General features: G+C 33.5%; 4 protein-coding genes and 1 long non-coding RNA gene across 8 annotated transcripts in view; 2 read left to right on the top strand and 3 right to left on the bottom strand.

Annotated features, from left to right (window-relative positions):
- Nucleotides 1-2,574, bottom strand: part of LOC121729123 (breast carcinoma-amplified sequence 3 homolog) — a 34,931-nt gene extending 32,357 nt beyond the window's left edge. The window contains exons 1-2 of one of the 2 annotated variants that reach the window (XM_042117509.1): nt 2,242-2,574; nt 23-202 (exon numbers count right to left, since the gene is read on the bottom strand). In XM_042117509.1, coding sequence (XP_041973443.1) covers nt 23-189 — 167 coding nt within the window. In that variant the 5' untranslated portion in view covers nt 190-202; nt 2,242-2,574. The remainder of the gene's footprint in view (nt 1-22; nt 203-2,241) is intronic. The other variant, XM_042117510.1, reaches the window with a different exon arrangement.
- LOC121729131 (iduronate 2-sulfatase) lies at nt 1,490-5,155 on the top strand. Of its 2 annotated transcripts, XM_042117529.1 has the most exons (5): nt 1,490-1,550; nt 2,856-3,079; nt 3,268-3,745; nt 3,966-4,241; nt 4,380-5,155. In XM_042117529.1, exons 2-5 carry the CDS (start codon nt 2,876-2,878, stop codon nt 4,943-4,945), a joined length of 1,524 nt encoding a protein of 507 aa, XP_041973463.1. In that variant the 5' UTR covers nt 1,490-1,550; nt 2,856-2,875; the 3' UTR covers nt 4,946-5,155. The 2 variants fall into 2 exon arrangements, with proteins under 2 accessions (XP_041973463.1, XP_041973462.1); XM_042117528.1 differs by lacking the exon at nt 1,490-1,550 and having other exon boundaries at nt 2,662-3,079.
- Nucleotides 4,445-19,056, bottom strand: LOC121729137. The gene is made up of 4 exons (XR_006035914.1): nt 18,846-19,056; nt 14,074-14,084; nt 12,184-12,189; nt 4,445-4,455 (listed from the first exon to the last, which is right to left on the bottom strand). It is a non-coding gene; the product is annotated as an uncharacterized LOC121729137 (long non-coding RNA).
- LOC121729132 (GDP-fucose transporter 1) lies at nt 5,905-10,205 on the bottom strand. Of its 2 annotated transcripts, none has more exons than XM_042117530.1 (7): nt 10,042-10,205; nt 9,795-9,890; nt 9,481-9,682; nt 8,940-9,165; nt 8,438-8,730; nt 6,478-6,736; nt 5,905-6,236 (listed from the first exon to the last, which is right to left on the bottom strand). In XM_042117530.1, the coding sequence occupies exons 1-6, from the start codon at nt 10,053-10,055 to the stop codon at nt 6,518-6,520; spliced, it is 1,050 nt and encodes a 349-aa protein (XP_041973464.1). In that variant the 5' UTR covers nt 10,056-10,205; the 3' UTR covers nt 5,905-6,236; nt 6,478-6,517. The 2 variants fall into 2 exon arrangements, with proteins under 2 accessions (XP_041973464.1, XP_041973465.1); XM_042117531.1 differs by having other exon boundaries at nt 9,795-9,887.
- LOC121729136 (membrane-associated progesterone receptor component 2) lies at nt 11,350-12,908 on the top strand. Its single transcript, XM_042117534.1, has 3 exons — nt 11,350-11,774; nt 12,012-12,161; nt 12,679-12,908. Exons 1-3 carry the CDS (start codon nt 11,459-11,461, stop codon nt 12,798-12,800), a joined length of 588 nt encoding a protein of 195 aa, XP_041973468.1. The 5' UTR covers nt 11,350-11,458; the 3' UTR covers nt 12,801-12,908.

Here is a 19,056-nt window from a genome sequence, read left to right as displayed (position 1 = left end):
TGACATCTTTCTTGATACTCACCGCGCCCATTGTATCACGTCCTTAGGGTCGGTGTGGGAGGAGGAGGACAGTGTAACGTCATTGATGAAGCCCGACACGGCGTCGATGATGCTGCGGTCGCTGGGCGGCTGGGACGCCACCGTCAGCGGTCCCCCGCACCGCATGTGTCGCGGCGACTCCGCGGACATTTTGTTGCCTTATCTGTAAATGGAACATGTTTTTTTTTACCTGACTATAATAATAATAATAATCTTTCTTCTATATCATTATTTTTTACAGTTTAAATCTACAATCAGTATTTTAAACTATAAGCAGTGAAGATGTAAGTTTTGGCAGGTACAGAGCTTCCACCACTGTGGACAGCTTAAAAATGGAACATTAAAAAATGTCCTATTTTCAGGCGTTTATTGTATTTTCGACTAGTCAGACAGCATGCCCGGATACTCGGGTGGGCCTCCAGTCGTTTTTTGTAAATCATAAAAATGAGTTGCTAAGGGTGGGTTGCACCAGAGGCGTAGTTATAGTTAAGGTTAAAGTTATATTCAAATAAGGCGTCCATTATGGACTTTTACTAGGGATTTGACAGTTCATTTAACATTTTGTTATAGTTAAAGTTATAGTTAAAGTAAGTTGGTGCAACCCACCCCTAAGTCCACACCGCCGTTTTTCCATACAAACGTTGACCCCTGTTTCCTCCCTGGATAATGCCAGTAGAGTTATAATTTTTTTCCTGAATGTCTATGGCCACTAATAAAATGTCCCTATGTTTTCTTTTTTTTCATAATTTAGTTAATAAAAAAGATATGAACGTTCAAAGACCCAAAAATGGCCAGATTATCCTCTGTGCTCAAACACCCAGAAAACAATACTGACTAGAATAATAGGAACACAGCTCAATCCTTGCTTGAATTCTTAATGAAAAAAGTACTTAAATCGGTTAAGTTTTGGAGAAGAAATCAGCGGACAACGAATCAATGATTTTCTGTTCTTTTATTAGAACTTTTGCCATATTGTCTCTATCGCGCTCTGCGGTAGGAGATTTGAGATTGGTGAGACAGCAATACATTTTAAAATACCTATTTTCAATTTCTCTAGCCCTTGGTGTATCCTCTTAATGTGTTGTAACTGTTAATCTCGAGAATGTGGTTAAGGAATAATAATAAAAAATAATATGTATGGTGAAAATTGCTATTGTGCGTCAGTTTGTTTAATGTTATTGAATGATATATTGGGTGTTACATAATTAAAATAAAACACAAAATGTGGAAGCAGTTTCCATGTCATTTTAATCATAAAATGTATTTATGATTAAAATGACATAGCATTATACTATAACAAAAGTTAAAATGATCAATAAATTCATTCCATTATTATATTAATCATGATTCATGACTCATGAATTCATGATATATTATGTTTTATTTCTTAATTCTTAATTAGGAACTTATTCATTTGAAATTAACCTACATCATGACTTACTACCTTTAAGGGAACTAACCCCGCAAGAAGAACAACATTTTTAGAGGAATGCAAATAGGTATAGATCAAGGTTTTTAAATAATCTGTCTGAAAAAAAAAGTTGTATTTTTGGAAAAAATACAAAAATAGTTTAACCATATGCCTAAGTTCCTATCTATGAAAACGAATTAATCACTACTTTAGACAAATATCTTTACACAAGTGTTTCTAAAACAGGTGATAGTGATAATTAGATCAAGAAACGTGAACTCTATTATCATTGATATAGAGTTCATTTTAGAAATTATCTCGTAGAAAACAGTTGTTTACGTGATATACTTATTATTGTTTTTATTTTAATGTTTTCAGAAACAAAGAATTACTTCCTAGTTCATTATCAATATTATCAGCCTTTATGTGGAATAATTGATGTTCTTTTACAAAAACAATGCTATACAAATATGGTAAGAGATCGTTTCAAGTGCAAAGGAAATGAATTTCTATGATTATTACAATTACGTAATAAAACAATAACATTGTAATAGCTATCGTCAATTTTTCCATCAAAACAAATTCTACATTCAGTCGTGTTTGTTTGGTATCCCAAGGGTACCATGATTAGTTTTACATAGCTGTTTTTACATCTAAACAAAAGAATTATTAGCATACAGGCTTTACACCGAGGACAAAGGAAATCGATGCAACTTTCAACCCATACCATCGCCCTCCAGCATCACCCATGTTTTGTACTCAAATAGAATGAAATATATGTTCAGACTCACCTCAAAAAGTAAAATTAATTTCATTTCTACTCCATTTTCATTTAAAATAATGAAATTGCGTCGTTTTTAAAACCACAACAATGACGTCACAACAATAAGAAATACAGCTGCAGTTTTGAAACACCAACTTTCATTTGGTTTTTTAACGCTGCTGTTACAATATTATGGAATTAAAATACAAATTAACTAAAATTTTATACATAAAAAGTTCTAAGATTGTAGGATAAAATTACGACACTCTTGAATGGTATTTGTTTTTATTGTTTTCTGAGTTCTGACAGAAAATCGAATGATTTTACACACATGCACGAAAGAAGACGTTTATATGCACACATCAAAAGAAAACTTGTAATGACTCCTATATATAAAAAGGTACTCTGTGTAATGACTTCAATCCAATACGAACACATTGAAGTAACTTTGATGGTGTGTGTAAACGGCATAGAGATAATCGACCAATGACAGCTGAACTTTACTTAACAGCTGCTACTTTTCACCAATTGCTAAACGCTTTATAAGAAAGTAGCCAATTGTAATTAAGTCAAATGTGACATTTTTATGCTAAGTATCCATTTCCTTTCTAATGCAATTTGTGATTTTTGTTTTCGTCGTAGAATAGGGGAATGAATACAAGATGGCCTTTTTAAAATTATTTGGAATATTATTATGCCTTTCAATTACAATAATTGCCTGTGAACAATTGAAACACAAAACTAAACCCAATGTTTTGCTTGTGCTAATCGATGACATGCGACATCTCGGAGAGGAAGAAGTAAACTTGATTCATTTAAATAATTTGGCGGGAAAAAGCATTAATTTCAGAAATGCCTTTGCACAGGTATGTATTATTTTAATTTTTTTTATATCACTATTCACTGTCTATTTTAGGTTATTTCCAAATTCCAATACAGATGCAAAGAAAATATAAAATAGGTACGTCACAAAAAATATTTATTTTCCTAATTAATCTAGATTTTTCAATAGCTAATAATAGGTAAGTACTAAATAATTTTGCAATACTTTCAGCAAGCGTTATGCGCGCCTAGCAGAAACTCATTACTAACAGGGCGTAGGCCGGATTCGTTACGCTTGTATGACTTCTATAGTTACTGGCGTGACTTCGTTGCAAACTATAAATCGTTGCCGCAAGTTTTTAAAGAGAATGGCTACGATACTTACGCAGTAGGTAAAGTTTTCCATCCAGGAGAAAGTTCAAACTTCACAGATGACTATCCTTACAGCTGGACCGAGAGACCATACCACCCATCATCAGAACGTTATAAAAATTACCCGGTTTGTTACGACAGACGTACTAAGAGCATGCAAAAAAATCTGATTTGTCCTGTAGTAACCAAAAATCAGCCCGATAAAACTCTACCAGATTTGGAAATATTGGATAATACATTAAAAATTCTGAACAAAAGAGATAGTGAAAAGCCATATTTTCTAGCAGTTGGTCTCCACAAGCCTCATATTCCTTTGAAGTATCCGAAGAAATATAAAGGTTTGTATTGTTATGCATGTTTCGAGGATTTTGCAGAACAGGCAGGCACATTAAATATGTTTCAGAAGTAAAAAATTAAAGAAACGAGTAGCGACTAGCGATAGCCGATAGGTCAAATTACGAATTATTACGTACCTACATTATTTTAGGTGCCCCTGAAAAATACTCTGCTTTTAACTGCTAACATTCGAAAAATAATCTAAATCGATATTTATTTTAGACATGGTACCAATACAAAATGTTCAACCTCCAAGATTCCCGTTCAAGCCAGAGAACTTGCCACTGGTATCCTGGCATCCATGGACCGATCTACGCAGCAGAGATGACATAAAGAGCCTCAATATTTCCTTTCCATTAGGCACTATGCCACATAAATGGACAATTAAAATCAGACAAAGCTATTATGCTGCTGCTCTGTACATTGATGGTCTTATTGGAAAGTTGTTAAGTCATATAAATTACTCTAATACCATTGTTGTAATTACTAGCGATCACGGTGAGTATATTTTTATTGATAGATGGCGCTAGTGCGCTATTTGTTAAGCTACCCTCATACAGTCTAAACTTTTGTATTTATTAAAAAAAGGTTCAGCATTTACTCAGAAAAATATCAAAATAACAATCTCTTTTTCAGGTTGGTCACTAGGTGAAAACGGTCTTTGGGCTAAATACAGCAATTTCGACGTCGCGTTGAAGGTACCGCTTATCTTCTATGTACCAGGTATGGTTCCTCAAACAATGGATCCACCAGTCGAGTTGATAGACATATTTCCAACTCTGGTGGAACTTTCAGGATTAGGAATCAACATACCTAAATGTCGAAACACAAATGACAGGAGTATTCTGTGTTACGGTGGGAAAAGTTTAGTACCATTGATGAAAGGAATCGATAGTTCTGATTATTTCGCTATCAGCCAGTATCCTCGACCTAGCGTATTCCCACAGCACGATTCTGATAAACCGAGGCTGAAAAACATAAAAATAATGGGGTACAGTATAAGAACGAAACAATACAGGTACACCGAATGGGTAAATTTTAATAGCACAACATTTACAATCGACTGGGAATTAATCTATGGCGGTGAATTGTACAATCATCACACAGATCCTGATGAATCAAACAATTTGTATACAAATATACATTATGAACCCGTAAAAAAATACTTGTCAGAGCTATTACGAAATAATTACAGTACATAAAGTGTTTAGTACTTAATTCTTACTTCTTGGGAGTAAATGGAACATGGTTTCCACACTCATGTTATGCTAATCATCAATTTTTAGTTATTTGTGTTTCATAGGCTAAATGGCGAACCTTCGTTCCTTGGTCATTTTTTTGAAAAATAATTATTTTTTAAGACATTTTGCAGTACGAAATACGAATGGAAATGACATATTTTTCGTTCCTTGGTCGGGTTATGTCAAATAATGTCAAGTCAATGTTATTTGTGATCTTTATGACTAGGCTTAACATAACCTGATCAATGTAGGTCCGTAATCTTTCTATGATTAAAATTTTCTGACATTCCTTACATAAATTAAATGATTACAATAACATATTTGTTATTTAAATTATGATTACAATTTTTGTAACAAAGTTTTTTAAGCGCAGTTGCACATTTCGTTTCATAACTTTTCAATATTTGAGTCAAAATGTTAAAAAAAGAAAGTCCGAATGTTATTTATAAATTATAATTAAGTTTTACGTATTAAAACTAAGTTAAAGAAATATTATAAAATCTACTAAATACTTTACAGTCCCTAATCAAACAATGTTTTACCATTAATTATATATTTTTTTAAACTCTTGGGGGGGTATTACATTATCATTTATATTTTATATTACATTATCATATATATTGGATTACATTATCCAATATCATTGACTCAATGATCTCGGATCCAATATATATGATAATCTAATATATTAGATTACCAGCAAATAACAAAAAACAAGCCATATTAAAAATGACGATGTCTTTGACAAATCGAATGCTCTGAGATCTAGTAACCCTGACGTCAATACCTGTCAGCGTTAGCGCTCTCTATTGGCTATTGAAACCACATATGACGTAAATTGGATCAATGAAATATGATAATGTAATATACAGATATGATCAAATGATCATATATATTGGATCCTATATATGATCATAGAAATGATCATATATAAATGATAATGTAATACCCCCCTTGGTGAGTCTTACTGTCTTAGTACTTACTGTCTATACTTATGGAGTACAGTTTTCGTCAACCTTACATACTTTGGTAGAAAATACAATTAGACCTTTAGCACAATATTGCAACAAAATAACATAACAAAACATCTAAAAATGTTACACTATCTATATTCACACTAATAACACAATATAAATAATGTACAGTAGAATACATTTACATTGAACCACCGCATTTTAGATAACTTGAAGTGTCAAATGCAGTGTCAAGTCACACACGCTTCTTTTTGTCTCTGTGTTGAAGGATATGGTTGCAAGGGCGTCGCCAGCCCATGGCGCAGGGGGGGGCAAGTTGACTTTACCTACTACAGTCTACAATTCATACTTTACTCACTCTCTATAAATGAGAAAAGTAGGTATGAATTGTAGGTAAAGTCGCCAGCACATGAAGCTTTTCACTTGTACTACGAGCCTTACGGTTAGCGGTCGTTGTTTACATTATATTTGGCAACTTTTTTAGAGTCTCTAGGGGGGGCCCCCTGGCGACGCCCTTGTATGGTTGAGTCATTCTACTGTACAATATTTTCTACCGTGTTTATACTAAACTAGTTTTTTCCTCTGATATAGGCTTTCTGGATTCCACTTCCATTTCGATCTGCTTAAACCTAGCATATAATGCACTGCTTCCTAAAACTATGAGGTTAGAGGTCCACCACAGCGTGTTCTTCGTCTCATTGTACCACTGAGTTGCTATAACAGTTTGTGCGCAAGCCTTGGCCGTGCCAGATATGTTATGGGTTAATGGTGATGTGACCTGAAAGCAAAAAACATATATCTTTAATCTTAAAAATACAATAAAAATAACATAGAATAATGCTACAAAATGTTTCTTAATGTTTCATAGAACATAGACAAAGAATATATCAGTTAGTCCCTAAGGGATTGGATCATTTCTATGATCATATATAGGATCCAATATATATGATCATTTGATCATATCTGCTTATTACATTATCATATTTCATTGATCCTATTTTACGTCATATGTGGTTTCAATAGCCAATGGAGAGCGCTAACGCTGACAGGTATTGTACGTATACGTCAGGGTTACTAGATCTCAGAGAATTCGATTTGTCAAAAGACATCGTCATTTTTAATATGGCTTGTTTTTTGTTATTTCAGCAAGATTATCGAAATATATAATTAAAAAAATAATTATATTACATTATTTGAAACATATTAACGAACAAGAAATTAAAAACTCTTTTTTTATATTAAATAACTGGCAACACCTATTTCTATGACCGTATTGGATCCAATCTCTCAGCAAATTTAAAAAATCTATGATCAAGGAAAAAATGAATCATATGTCTATGTCGCAGCCGACTGGTTTAAATAGCCGTTCAATCAAACAGCTAGCCCTTTGACTGAACAACGCCATTCAATCATACGTCTAGCTTTTATATTGAATATTTTAGTCGGCTCAAAACGTTCAACACTACAGCTGATTCAAAAGCCGCCGTCTAATTGAAGTAGTTCAGCACGCACCGCTGCGGCGCGCGGCGCTAGGTGCGTTTTATTTACAATATGGCGTCAACTAGCAGGTGTTTGTTGGTGTTTGTGGTTGTTTTTCGGAAAGAAAGTAGTTAGTTACAAGTGTTATTAAAGAGACAAAAATTGTGGAGGCACATACGAGTGAATCAAAATTTCAACAAATATTCGAGGAGAAATTACGGGATTATGAAATGGATGGACGCAGCCACCCCGAAAGGGGGGTTCGGGAGGCACAGCCCCCCGTCAAAAATTGGTTAGGTTAAACAAACAAACACAATCCAGAAAGTCCAAAAGTTGGTTAGGTTAGGTTAGAACTTAGACCACAACACAGAGGGAGCCCAGCGAGCGCAGCGAGCGTGCTGCGGCAGCAGCCGGCGACCATCGTCAAATAAAAGGGGGGCTCGGGGAGCGCAGCCCGCCGCCAAAACAAAAACAAACACAGTCCAGAAAGTCCAAAAGTAGGTAGGTTAGAACTGTGACTGTGCTGCGGCAGCAGCCGGCGACCGCCCTAGTTAATTTGCCATTAAACCAGTTAGCTAAGCGTCGTCTCGCTGTAGTGTTGAACGTTGTAGTCAACAAGTCGGCTAAACGACGTATAGCCGTGTGATTGAATGGCGTTGTTCAGTCAAAGGGCTAGCTGTTTGATTGAACGGCTATTTAAACCAGTCGGCTGCGACATCTATATTACATTAACCAATATCATTGACTCAATGATCTCGGATCCAATATATATGATAATCTAATATCCCCCTAAAATATGTCAGGGTTTAGCTATTCTTTTGATTTTTACTGTTAATCCTGCAAGGGCTTGAGAAACTGCATTTAGATGCAAGTGTTCATTGTGGGGAGTTGTAATAGGCTATTACGTTGAAAGGATTTCCTGTTACTATTACAGATAAGATAACATTGACCAAGGCAATTACAATCATGGCTTTTAATCTGTAGATAATCATCTACATACCTTAATTTGTAACGATGTCACATAACCAATTGCAAATCCACAAACACCTCCAATGAGCATTTGAAACCAGAAATATAAGCTGTGGAAGTTTGTGTAGTTCCATAACTGGCTGAGTTCACCGTTCATAACCATGAGCGGAATGAATAAAATTATTGAATATGCATTGTTGTAGTATGATAGCAACCAGATTTCTTGATTTACACTTGGCAAAACTTTCTTCGTAAAAATTGAATATAAGGATAGTGTTAATGATCCTACGACACCATATATTGTCCCTTTCAATGAAAATGAATCTGAAATATAAAAAATATTATTATGATTTCGATGCCAATGTTTGTTCATTAATCATATATATTATTTTGTAAAATTATATATTATGTTTTTCAAACCAAAGATGAGCAAAAGCCTCAACTGTTGACCCATAGGCCATTAACTAAAGTATAGTAAAATTATCTTATAAAATACTGCCTACTTTGACTGAAATAAAAATACTTTTATGTACCTAAAAGACTTTCTTGATCAACACCCAAATAAAATCCAAAAATTATGAATATGCAACATAATATACATCTGTATGATGTTGCCTGTTTCAGCAGTAGCCAGCTGAATATCACATTGAAGACTGTAGTTAGCGATCTGCCAATGTAGTAGAATGGAACTCCAACATACTTCAAACACAGATTGTTAGCCGATATCATTAGAGTAAACATCAGTGATAAGGGAATGACCTGCAATAACACATTTTTTTTTTAAGAATTAAGACTATGGTTCCAACCATTGCCTTGATTATGGTCACAAAAGTGCATAATATTGAATATCACTATATTTTTATTTAATGTGCTGATTCCATGCAAAATAATCTTTCCTCAATATAATATTGCTTCAACTCCCAAGCGGTCGAATTATTTCCAGAAATCCACGATCGAGGGAATATTATTATACATAGATAAATGGAACACTAACAATAATACACAAACATAAATAAAAATTATAATATCTCCAGTAAAAACAATTTAGCCCACTTAAACAAGACTTTAGCTCACCTTTGACATTATATCCAAGCTCCATGGTGTGCCTTTAGGAAAATTGAACAGGCCCGGAATACCACCAGTTTTACTCAATATAAAACAGATTAAAAATGACACGATACATTGGAACCATGTTATAAATAATGGGGCCTCCAATGCAATAGTGTCACTGCTAAGAAGGCTCTTATTTACAAATACTGTGACTATGGACACAACCCTGAAAACAAGTTTACAGTAAGATCAAATTAATAATCTACAAAGTCATTATCTATGTAAGTTACACAATAGGCTTGCATCTATTTTGAAATAGAATGAATAATGAGTATTACCAGTAACAAGCTACAACAATAAATATTTGTATGTATCTTGAACATAAATCGGACTGCCCAGACATATTTGAAACTTTTCTGCTATATGCACCTCTTCTGAAAAAAAAATGGTCTAAATATAGCAAAACTGGGGTTGCCACGAATTTTGTAGACTTGTACGGCGTTTATCAGATAATTATATGTACGGTCCTAACATTAAATATAGCCAAGCCGGCTCTTTAAATATGTTTTATTATGCCACACTTACGTTTTGGTGTGCATTTTAAACTGCACTCTACAATACCATAGCCTGAAGCAAGACTTTCAACGGGTAAATAAATAGAAATTGAATATTTTATCGGTGACAGTTTAGCAATTAATCGCGCATTGTGTTTTTTATTTATAAATTAGGTAAATTCTAAAAAACACGTAAGAAATTATGTGAATGAATATTGTCAACAAATGTAATGTCACTTTGACATTGTCAATCATGTGACATTTGACAACGACAGATATTTTTTTATACAGCGATTTCAGTAAAGGACTCTAGCATTAAAGACGTCTTCTTATCTTATATTCAGGCTTCAGCAAAAGCTTTCTGAGCTTCATTCTTTAAAACGTGGGAGAGCCATGCTTTGGCACGAATGGGCCGGATTGACCGGAGAAATACCACGTTCTCACAGATCCTACATTATTCCCTTCCTTACCCTCCCCTATTCCCTTTCGTTCCCATCCCTACCCTAGCCGGCTAGATTTGTTTGAGTTGTGCCATATTTTAACCAGACAAAGATTTAAAGCGATCTTGTAGCGTTTTCGGCATTCGCATAGACTAGATAATATACCGGGCATTCTGCTTCGGCAACTACCCCGAGGCGGGGTATGCCGAGTGGATGCGAAAATAGCCGAAGTTTAAATTACTATACAACTACGTTACTAGTACCACGGACTATATATTAATTCATTATTTTCCTCTATGTATTAATTGTAACAACTAGTACTAAGTCTAAGTGCTTCGTGAACTACTTCGTGAATCACCGGTTTTTTTCGGCTATTTCCGTATCCATTCAGTCTGCCCTGCCTGCCCCGCTCCGGGGCAGTTCTAGATGTATGCATTTTTTATATGACGCCCTAACTCCTATAAGACCTTAGTATTTTTAAACTATGAGATAATGGAGATAATGGAATGAGTGAATGACTAATATCTCTATTTCTTCGTATTGTATGCTAGACGAGGGGCCGGCTAAATGAAAATCCTTCGATCGTGGATTCTTGGAAATCTTTTGTTTTTCTATTGTATCTCGCTCACCGGTGAGCTTATAGGGCTCGATGGGTTAAGACTGGGTTGCACCAACTAACTTTGACTTTAACCTTAACTATAACCGGAAAAATTGATAGATGTCGTATGAGAATATGGGGTGTTTGGACGCCATATTTAACTTTAACTGTAACCACGCCTCTGGTGCAACCCAACCTTATAAAAGGAACTCGAAAAAAGTCATTGCCAATTAATGTCAATTAAATTAGTAAAAAAAAACATTTGACGGATGACGTCATGTCAATGCCGATGATAAATCTTCAATTTTTACCGAAGTTGTACAACAATATCTTTTAAAAGTTATTTGTAACGTTATTTTATACTAAACCAAATAGAAATTTTCCAGGTTTGTGTATAAAATATCATAAAAATGGATTCAGTAACAGATCAAAAACCCGTAGAAAACGAGAACGTTTCGAGCAGTACAAGTTTTTTATACGATATAATCAGCCCGGTAAATTTACTGTTGACTGTAATTTTTGCATTATTCGTGTATAAAATTGTGAGGAGCAAGTTCGGCAAGGGGTCCGCGGGAGCGGTAGAACCAGAGCTCGCTAAAATACGCAAGGATATGACTATAGCGGAGTTAAGACAATACGATGGGACGCAGCCCGATGGTAGAATTCTAGTCGCCGTAAATGGCTGGATATTCGACGCAACCAGTGGTCGACGGTTCTACGGGCCAGGTACATGCGAACTAATAACACTGCTCTTTAAATAGTTTTATTACTGGTAAAGTATGACTATGAACTATGACTCAGTGATTAAAATTAATTAGTACTAGTAATGTTCGTATATGATAATTAGTTGCGAAAGACCTTTTGTTTCGTTCTCTGTAAACTCAATATTGATGTTCCTGCTACGATGTTTGCCCAGGTGCTAATTACCATCTGTGAAAATATCTAAAACCTTGATACACACAGGGGGTCCATATGCCGCTTTCGGAGGAAGAGATGCTTCCCGAGGTCTTGCTACATTCTCTGTCACATCATCTGATAAAGAATATGATGACCTTAGTGACCTAAATTCAATGCAAATGGAGTCAGTCAAGGAGTGGGAGGCACAGTTCAGAGGTAAAATGACTAAACTAATTACCATACACTGTATTGAAAAAATGTCATTGTTTGGTATATTGCACATATTCATTTATATTCATAAAAATTATGAAATGATTGCCAAATAAATTTATCAGGTAGCAACTTTACTGTGAGTAATTTTATAAGTTTAGTAAAAATATTTAAAAATACTATATCAACATAAACAGTCTACGAAATTAGTCATATTATAATAAACTTGTTTCCCTCATAATAATTGTGAGGGAAACAAGTTTATTAATTCTTCAAGCCCCATAAGAGCACCAGTGATCACGACAACAATAGAATACAATAGCATTTCCTGAAAACTGTGATATGTGTGATATAATATGCCAATGCCAATGAATGTGCCAATTCTCACTAATTATTAGAGGGAATTGGCACATTCAAATCCAAAAAGCAATACATAAAACTAATATTCTCAAACTGCAGATAAAAGGAAGTCTCACTTTAAGTTTCAAGTGCTTTTAATTTTTTGTGACATTTCAATTTTCAGAGAAATATGATCTAGTCGGTAGATTATTGAAGCCCGGTGAGGAGCCAACAAACTACTCTGATGAAGAACTGGAAGAGCCTGACACATCGACAACCAACACTGATGATAAAAAGGAACAGTAATTCCATTTACAGCTGCGACACAAGATTTTAAGTCACATTCCGTCCTGCTCACATCATTTGGTAACTAATATATTTGTTTTTTTTTTTTCAATTTTAAACTGCCATAGGAGTGAAGTATAGTTCAAGTTACTAGTTTTAATTCGTATTTTTTGTAAAAAAACAATATTTTATAAAATATTAACCTTGCAGTCTTTATATTATTTTTACGTTTTAATAGCAAAATGTTCATAAATATTATATTTGCATGTGGGGAACAGTGGGTTGTATGTAATTACGAATTAAAATTTCATTTCTCAAAAACTACTGAACCGATTTTGATGAAAGTTGCAGCATTCCCTAAGTTGAACAATATCTAGTACAACAAAAAAAGGATTACTTAAAATGGACTTCTAGTTCTGGGGATATGCAAACACAAACATAAAAACATACGTACATACACTTTTGAAATTTGGCATAAATATGCCAAATTTCAAAAGTGTTTAGACGCTGATATAAATTAACATATACGAAAACTGGGCAGTTCTGGGAATATTACATACATACGGGTTGAATTGACAACCTCCTTTTTTAGGGTTCCGTACCCAAAGGGTAAAAATGGGACCCTAATAGGGTTAAGACTTTGTTGTCTGTCCATCTGTCTGTCTCCAGGCTGTATCTCAAGAACTGGCATAGCTCGAGTTCTGAAATTTTGGCAGATTGTGTCTATTGCCGCTATAACGACAAATACTGAAAAAAAAATAAAATAACAAACACAATACAACAAACATGATTTTTTGGTCCTTTTTGGTTTTCATCAATAATGACAATAGGCAGGCAGTTCAAATTTTCACAGGATCCTCAAATTATATTATGTTTACTTTAATAACAATAAAAATTTAAGGGGGACTCTCACAAAAAAACACAACTTCTGGCCTATTTTTTAAATATAACGCTACCCTTTGTGCGCGGGTCCGACTCCCACTTGGCCGACTTTTTGAAAAATATGAAATGTGGTGGATAAAAAACCTCCAATATTTTAGTATTATGTTTGCAACAGACTGTAGTCAGATTATTTTTGTCTTAAAATCTTGTGTAGCAGATAATATTATGATAAAAAAATACCTCCAATATTTTAGCATTATGTTTGCAACAGACTGTAGTCAGATTATTTTTGTCTTAAAATCTTGTGTAGCAGATAATATTATGATAAATGTATTTTGGGTGTGATATATTATAGATAAATATATTGTGCAAGTTATATCATACTTTTTATATGGCACTCGGCTTATGGAACTTTGTTTATAACTAAGATTATAGCAGATTCTGTTGTAATGTCGGTAATTAAGAGATAACTCCAAAAAAATAAAAATCTAAAGTATTAAAATAATTGTTACAAAGTTAAAACATATTACATTATCATTGTGTTTAGAATTTTTATCAAAGTAGATTTGTAAATAGTCATTTAGTAACAATGTTCCTTGTGTTCATAACAAGAAATAAAATGGTCTTTTACACAATATTTATTAACCAAGAGCGCAAAATTAATCATGTCTTTTTTTCTTACTTCGAATTGACAAAAGATGGTTATATCATTATGGATTTAAAAAATGAAATATATTATTTTATTTATAAAAAGCATGTACTACTTAAATTATTTTATAACATAATTTGCGCTCAGACAAGCCATATTGATAATAATAATAAATAAATAATAATGAAATCGAGATACAAATTTAATAATAATACCACGCATTGCGATTTATTATACAGTTTATCATATAAATTATTGTTGTAAGCATATAGGACAACTTTGATTTTATTAACTCAGACGGTTCTTTCCTTGGCTTGGTTTTAGGGATGTTGTTTTGTCTTTATTATGGCTTGTAAGTTTAAATAATATATGCAATTAATTAGTAATGTTGTTAAATTACTTATATAAATTAATATTATCACAATAATTGTTGTTATAATATTATGTCAAACACATTGACTCTTCTCAAATGGATGATCGCCAAATATTGTTTATCTCTCACTGAATTTTGAATTAAAAAAAAAGTATTACTTTGCTTTTCCAATCAGTGACTATTGTCACAGTATAGCATTAAGACATATCCCTACAGTAGTGAAACGAATGTACTTGCGCAGAGCAACGGAGGGGTACCCGCGGGGAAGCGGGCGGCGCAGGCCCGCGTACACAAACTCGCGGAATTTTGTGTTGTAAAACGATAACTTATCTTATAAACAATGGGATATTATAATAAATGTTCAGTGTACGGATGTAAATCTGATTAAAAAAACAAAAAGGATTTAAATTTTAATAAATATCGGCTCACAGTTTACACTAATATTGTGTTGGCCTTGGCGGCATGTATTTGCATCTCTATTTTATTGTTTACGTTGTAAGAAGTGTAACAAGGAGAGAAACAATATAGAATAAATTAAAAATCTGTCAAATACCCTGTTACATGAGAAAAAAATCAACTATATATATAATATATATATATATATATATATATATATATATATATATATATATATATATATATATATATATATATATATATAGTTGATTTTTTTCTCATGTAACAGGGTATTTGATATATATATATATATATATATATATATATATATATATATATATATATATATATATATATATATATATATATATATATATATATACAACGTATGTCATTATCTATGATAGATAATGACATACGGCATTAAGTCCACCTTTGTACCTATATGTGCATAAAGTTTTTAAAATAAATAAATATGTAAATATAACACGCTGATTAAACAGATTAAATGATAACATTTGCATTACAAGCACAATATTTTATTTCCCGTTTCGTGGCAACCCTGGCATATCTGCTCGGTACCTGTCATCGGTGGCGGCATCGTGCGACGTCAAAGGCGTTTTGTTACTGTAGGGACTAATATAATTGCTATACTGTGCTATTGTGCTGTCTCGATTAACAATAATGCTGAAACAATACTACTAAAAACTTGCATTAACATTTTGTTACACACTTAAGGAACAAACAAAATGTACGTGATATGATGTGATATAAGCCACGCATAACTTGAAAAATGAAATCGCTCGTCGTTGCTTTAGGGGATAATCGGCGAATTTTATAAAATACTGGATGACTTGGTGCATTTCGTGTCACTTCCTTCCTAATATAAATCTTCCCTGAACTTCCACGAACATTTCAAGACAACAATAATTAACCCAATCGGTTCTACCGTTCTCGAGTTTTAGCTAGTACAATAGCTGCTAATAAAGTGTCGACGTCAAACCGCGTTCTACAAATCATGACTCTTCTGATCACTGATCGGTAGATTAATCTACCAATAGCGCGCCCCTCCACACCGCTCACTCCTCGCCCCTCCAAAGAGACCTAGATAATCGAACACTGCGCTATCTTCTACCATTTTAACCGTGCGATCTTTAAGTGTTGCGCAGCCTATAACTACACATTGTATCTATTTTCTATAGTATCAGCTGAAAATATCTGCAAATGCTTCTTTATTGTTTGTAAAATATACACTAAATTATGAACATAATTTATGAATCAAAAGACTGAATGGGCTATTTACACAAAATTTTATTTTTAATCTATTATTAGGCCTTAATCATGATAATTATTGTGTTGAACTCTAAATTTACTCTTGTAATAAGCAGTTTTTTTACATTTCAATCTGAAGAAAAAACTGATTCCAAAGCTGTATTTCATTTTGATAAATTTTATTATTAATACCCTCCGATAGTCGTTACGCATAAACGTCCGTTAAAATTTGTTTTAAACGGAAATTTGCCATATTATTGGTTATTTTATTCAAGTTTGGAATCAGTAATTTAGTCAGAATTTTGAAAATGAGACCATAAAACAGAAGAAACAAAAAATGCCATATTAAATCATATGGTCACAACTCATACTTCTAACGATATCTTTTTGAAATAAATAAAAATGAATTTTAAATAGCTATGTTAGAGGTGCCGCGTCGCGTTCTTGTGTGACACCACTCACCAGTGGCATTGTAATCGCTCTGCCGATTATCACTTTCACTAGACCTACCATATCTGCCTTTGTCCATAGCTAGATGACGTGATCCTTATGTTATATGCATTTATGTTAATATACTATGACTTAATATTTTTAGTTTACTTTAAGGAGTTTTAAATGTTGACCACTATAACGGTACTTAAATGATTCGGACCAGGAAAATAAAACTGTGCATGTTTCGGAAATTTGGAACGTAAATGAAGTTTTTATTAATGTTATATATTTTTAATTTAACGAGTAATATTGGTAATATTACTATCATTCAATTTTTTAACTTGGATAGTGCCCATGCCGCAAGCTGTTTATTTTCCTAGTCAGACTTCTTATTCATATTATGCTGTTGTATAGCAAACACTAAATTTAGTATTATTTTAATATTATTTGGTAAAATGGAACGGAAACGGTTGTTGGGAAAAAATGATTGTTTTAAATTTTTTTCACCAAAATATTATAGTTGAGTACTTTTGGCGCAGGAATAATTTTAAAATTAAAAAAAAAATACACTGCTGATGTCCAATACCTGAAAAAAACTGCATCACAGAATAAAAATATTTGCGCTTTATGTGATAATTTTATATGTTTGCTATTAATAAGAACTGAAAAAAATAATTTTGTTAAGTATATGTTTTGTATTAACTAAACCTTTTATTGTGAACTGTGTCTTATGTAATTTAACTGACTGCTTGTAAATTATTATTAAAGTTCGCTCCCATAAAGTGCATCAACATTGGAAAGAGATGTTAAAGTCCAGTCTAGTAGAATAGCTCTAGACTCTAGAGTCTAGTCGCTACCTATCTCTTTCACTACCGTACTAATATATGTTGCCATTGTACAGATACAAAATAGTTGTGTCGCGCAAATCTTTTTTTGCGCATGTCAAAATCATGTCATGTCATAACAACAACAACGCCACAAACAAGCTTGGTTACAACTTACACGTCGAGTTGCGTTGCGATCACATGACATGATATTGAAAAGATTTGCTTGGTGAGGAAATGAGACGAACAGTAATAAAATAGTAGTGTTCGTCTCATTTCCTAGCCCACAAGCACTTCTATCAATATTATTAAATAATATTGATAGAAGTGCTTGTGCGCGAGTGAAAGAGACAGATAGCGATGTGGCTTTAGTGTTGCGCTGAAGAGACTCTGTAGAAATAATTTTGTAAGTTTTGGTGGGGTTTCAAATAAGACTTATTTAAATGTTACCGAATAATGGCTGGAGCATACGTTTATTCTTGAGATGTTGACTAATCTTAATTCTTTCAATAAATTATCTATGTGAAGTCATGCAAGTAACAAGTTTTATATTTTCTTTTCCTTTATTGATAAGATTTTTTCCACATGCTAGTCTTTTGTGCTTTGTACCAACTACCAACGTAGTCAATTGTGTGTTACCTCATCAAAACATATTATATAATAATTGTGGAACTGTTATGATTTTAAACTAAAGTCGCGTAATTTTTTTCTATTAATTTCGCAGCATCTGGTTTCAGTGTCATTTGCCGCATTTTCATCAAAACGAGCTAGATGCATGCATAGCATGCTCTAAGCAGGACCCTAGACGATCAATTTTATTGCGCAATATGGCACAATTTTATAGACCGTCTAACTCTAGGGTTAATATTGAACGCGCCCGCCTTACAATATTATTGTCAAATAAGTTGTGCAGTAACATATTGTTCAATATTATTGTAGGTCTAGACTCTAGGGGCCCCCTTACACTGAAACTGCGAATTGAATAGAAATAATCACGGGAATGTACACCACGTTCAATGTCTTAATATGTGTATAAATGTAAAGTTATTGTATCAGCTACGTTTAAAGCTAAATATAGTGTTTTTATTATTGATATGTTTTTTTTTGTCAATCATCTTCCTATTTGAAACTGCTATCTGCGACCTAGTGGGTAGACAGTTATTCAAGTGTATATTTCGGTCTGATGTTAGATCCGGTTTTGGTTAAGAATGAGAATAGTGAATACAAATCTGGAGTACATTATACCATAGAATTATAACCTTTAGAAAAGGCATTCCATACAATCGTCAGCGCGAAAATGTGTCACCCTCGAAATGAGTGTGCTCACTCATCTGAGAGAAGTGTGCCATAGGACGCGGTGACAGTCGGACGTGTTTAATGCATTGATTACGTAAAATATGCATTGAAAGCGTAAAATGAGTGAAAGAGAAAGTAGAATATGCTATATTA

This window comes from Aricia agestis, chromosome 7 (genome assembly GCF_905147365.1).
Source record: "Aricia agestis chromosome 7, ilAriAges1.1, whole genome shotgun sequence".
Taxonomy (NCBI): Eukaryota; Metazoa; Arthropoda; class Insecta; order Lepidoptera; family Lycaenidae; genus Aricia; species Aricia agestis.
This window is presented reverse-complemented; position numbering and strand designations above follow the sequence as displayed.

Coding starts and splice junctions, on each gene's coding strand:
- LOC121729131 (XM_042117529.1), top strand. CDS start 2,876: ATGGCCTTTTTAAAATTATTTGGAATATTATTATGCCTTTCAATTACA. Junction 3,080..3,267: donor TCAGAAATGCCTTTGCACAG/GTATGTATTATT, acceptor CAATACTTTCAG/CAAGCGTTATGCGCGCCTAG. Junction 3,746..3,965: donor GTATCCGAAGAAATATAAAG/GTTTGTATTGTT, acceptor TATTTATTTTAG/ACATGGTACCAATACAAAAT.
- LOC121729136 (XM_042117534.1), top strand. CDS start 11,459: ATGGATTCAGTAACAGATCAAAAACCCGTAGAAAACGAGAACGTTTCG. Junction 11,775..12,011: donor TCGACGGTTCTACGGGCCAG/GTACATGCGAAC, acceptor TGATACACACAG/GGGGTCCATATGCCGCTTTC. Junction 12,162..12,678: donor GTGGGAGGCACAGTTCAGAG/GTAAAATGACTA, acceptor TTCAATTTTCAG/AGAAATATGATCTAGTCGGT.
- LOC121729132 (XM_042117530.1), bottom strand. Junction 9,166..9,480: donor GCTTGGATATAATGTCAAAG/GTGAGCTAAAGT, acceptor GTGTTATTGCAG/GTCATTCCCTTATCACTGAT. Junction 8,731..8,939: donor TGATCAAGAAAGTCTTTTAG/GTACATAAAAGT, acceptor TTTATATTTCAG/ATTCATTTTCATTGAAAGGG.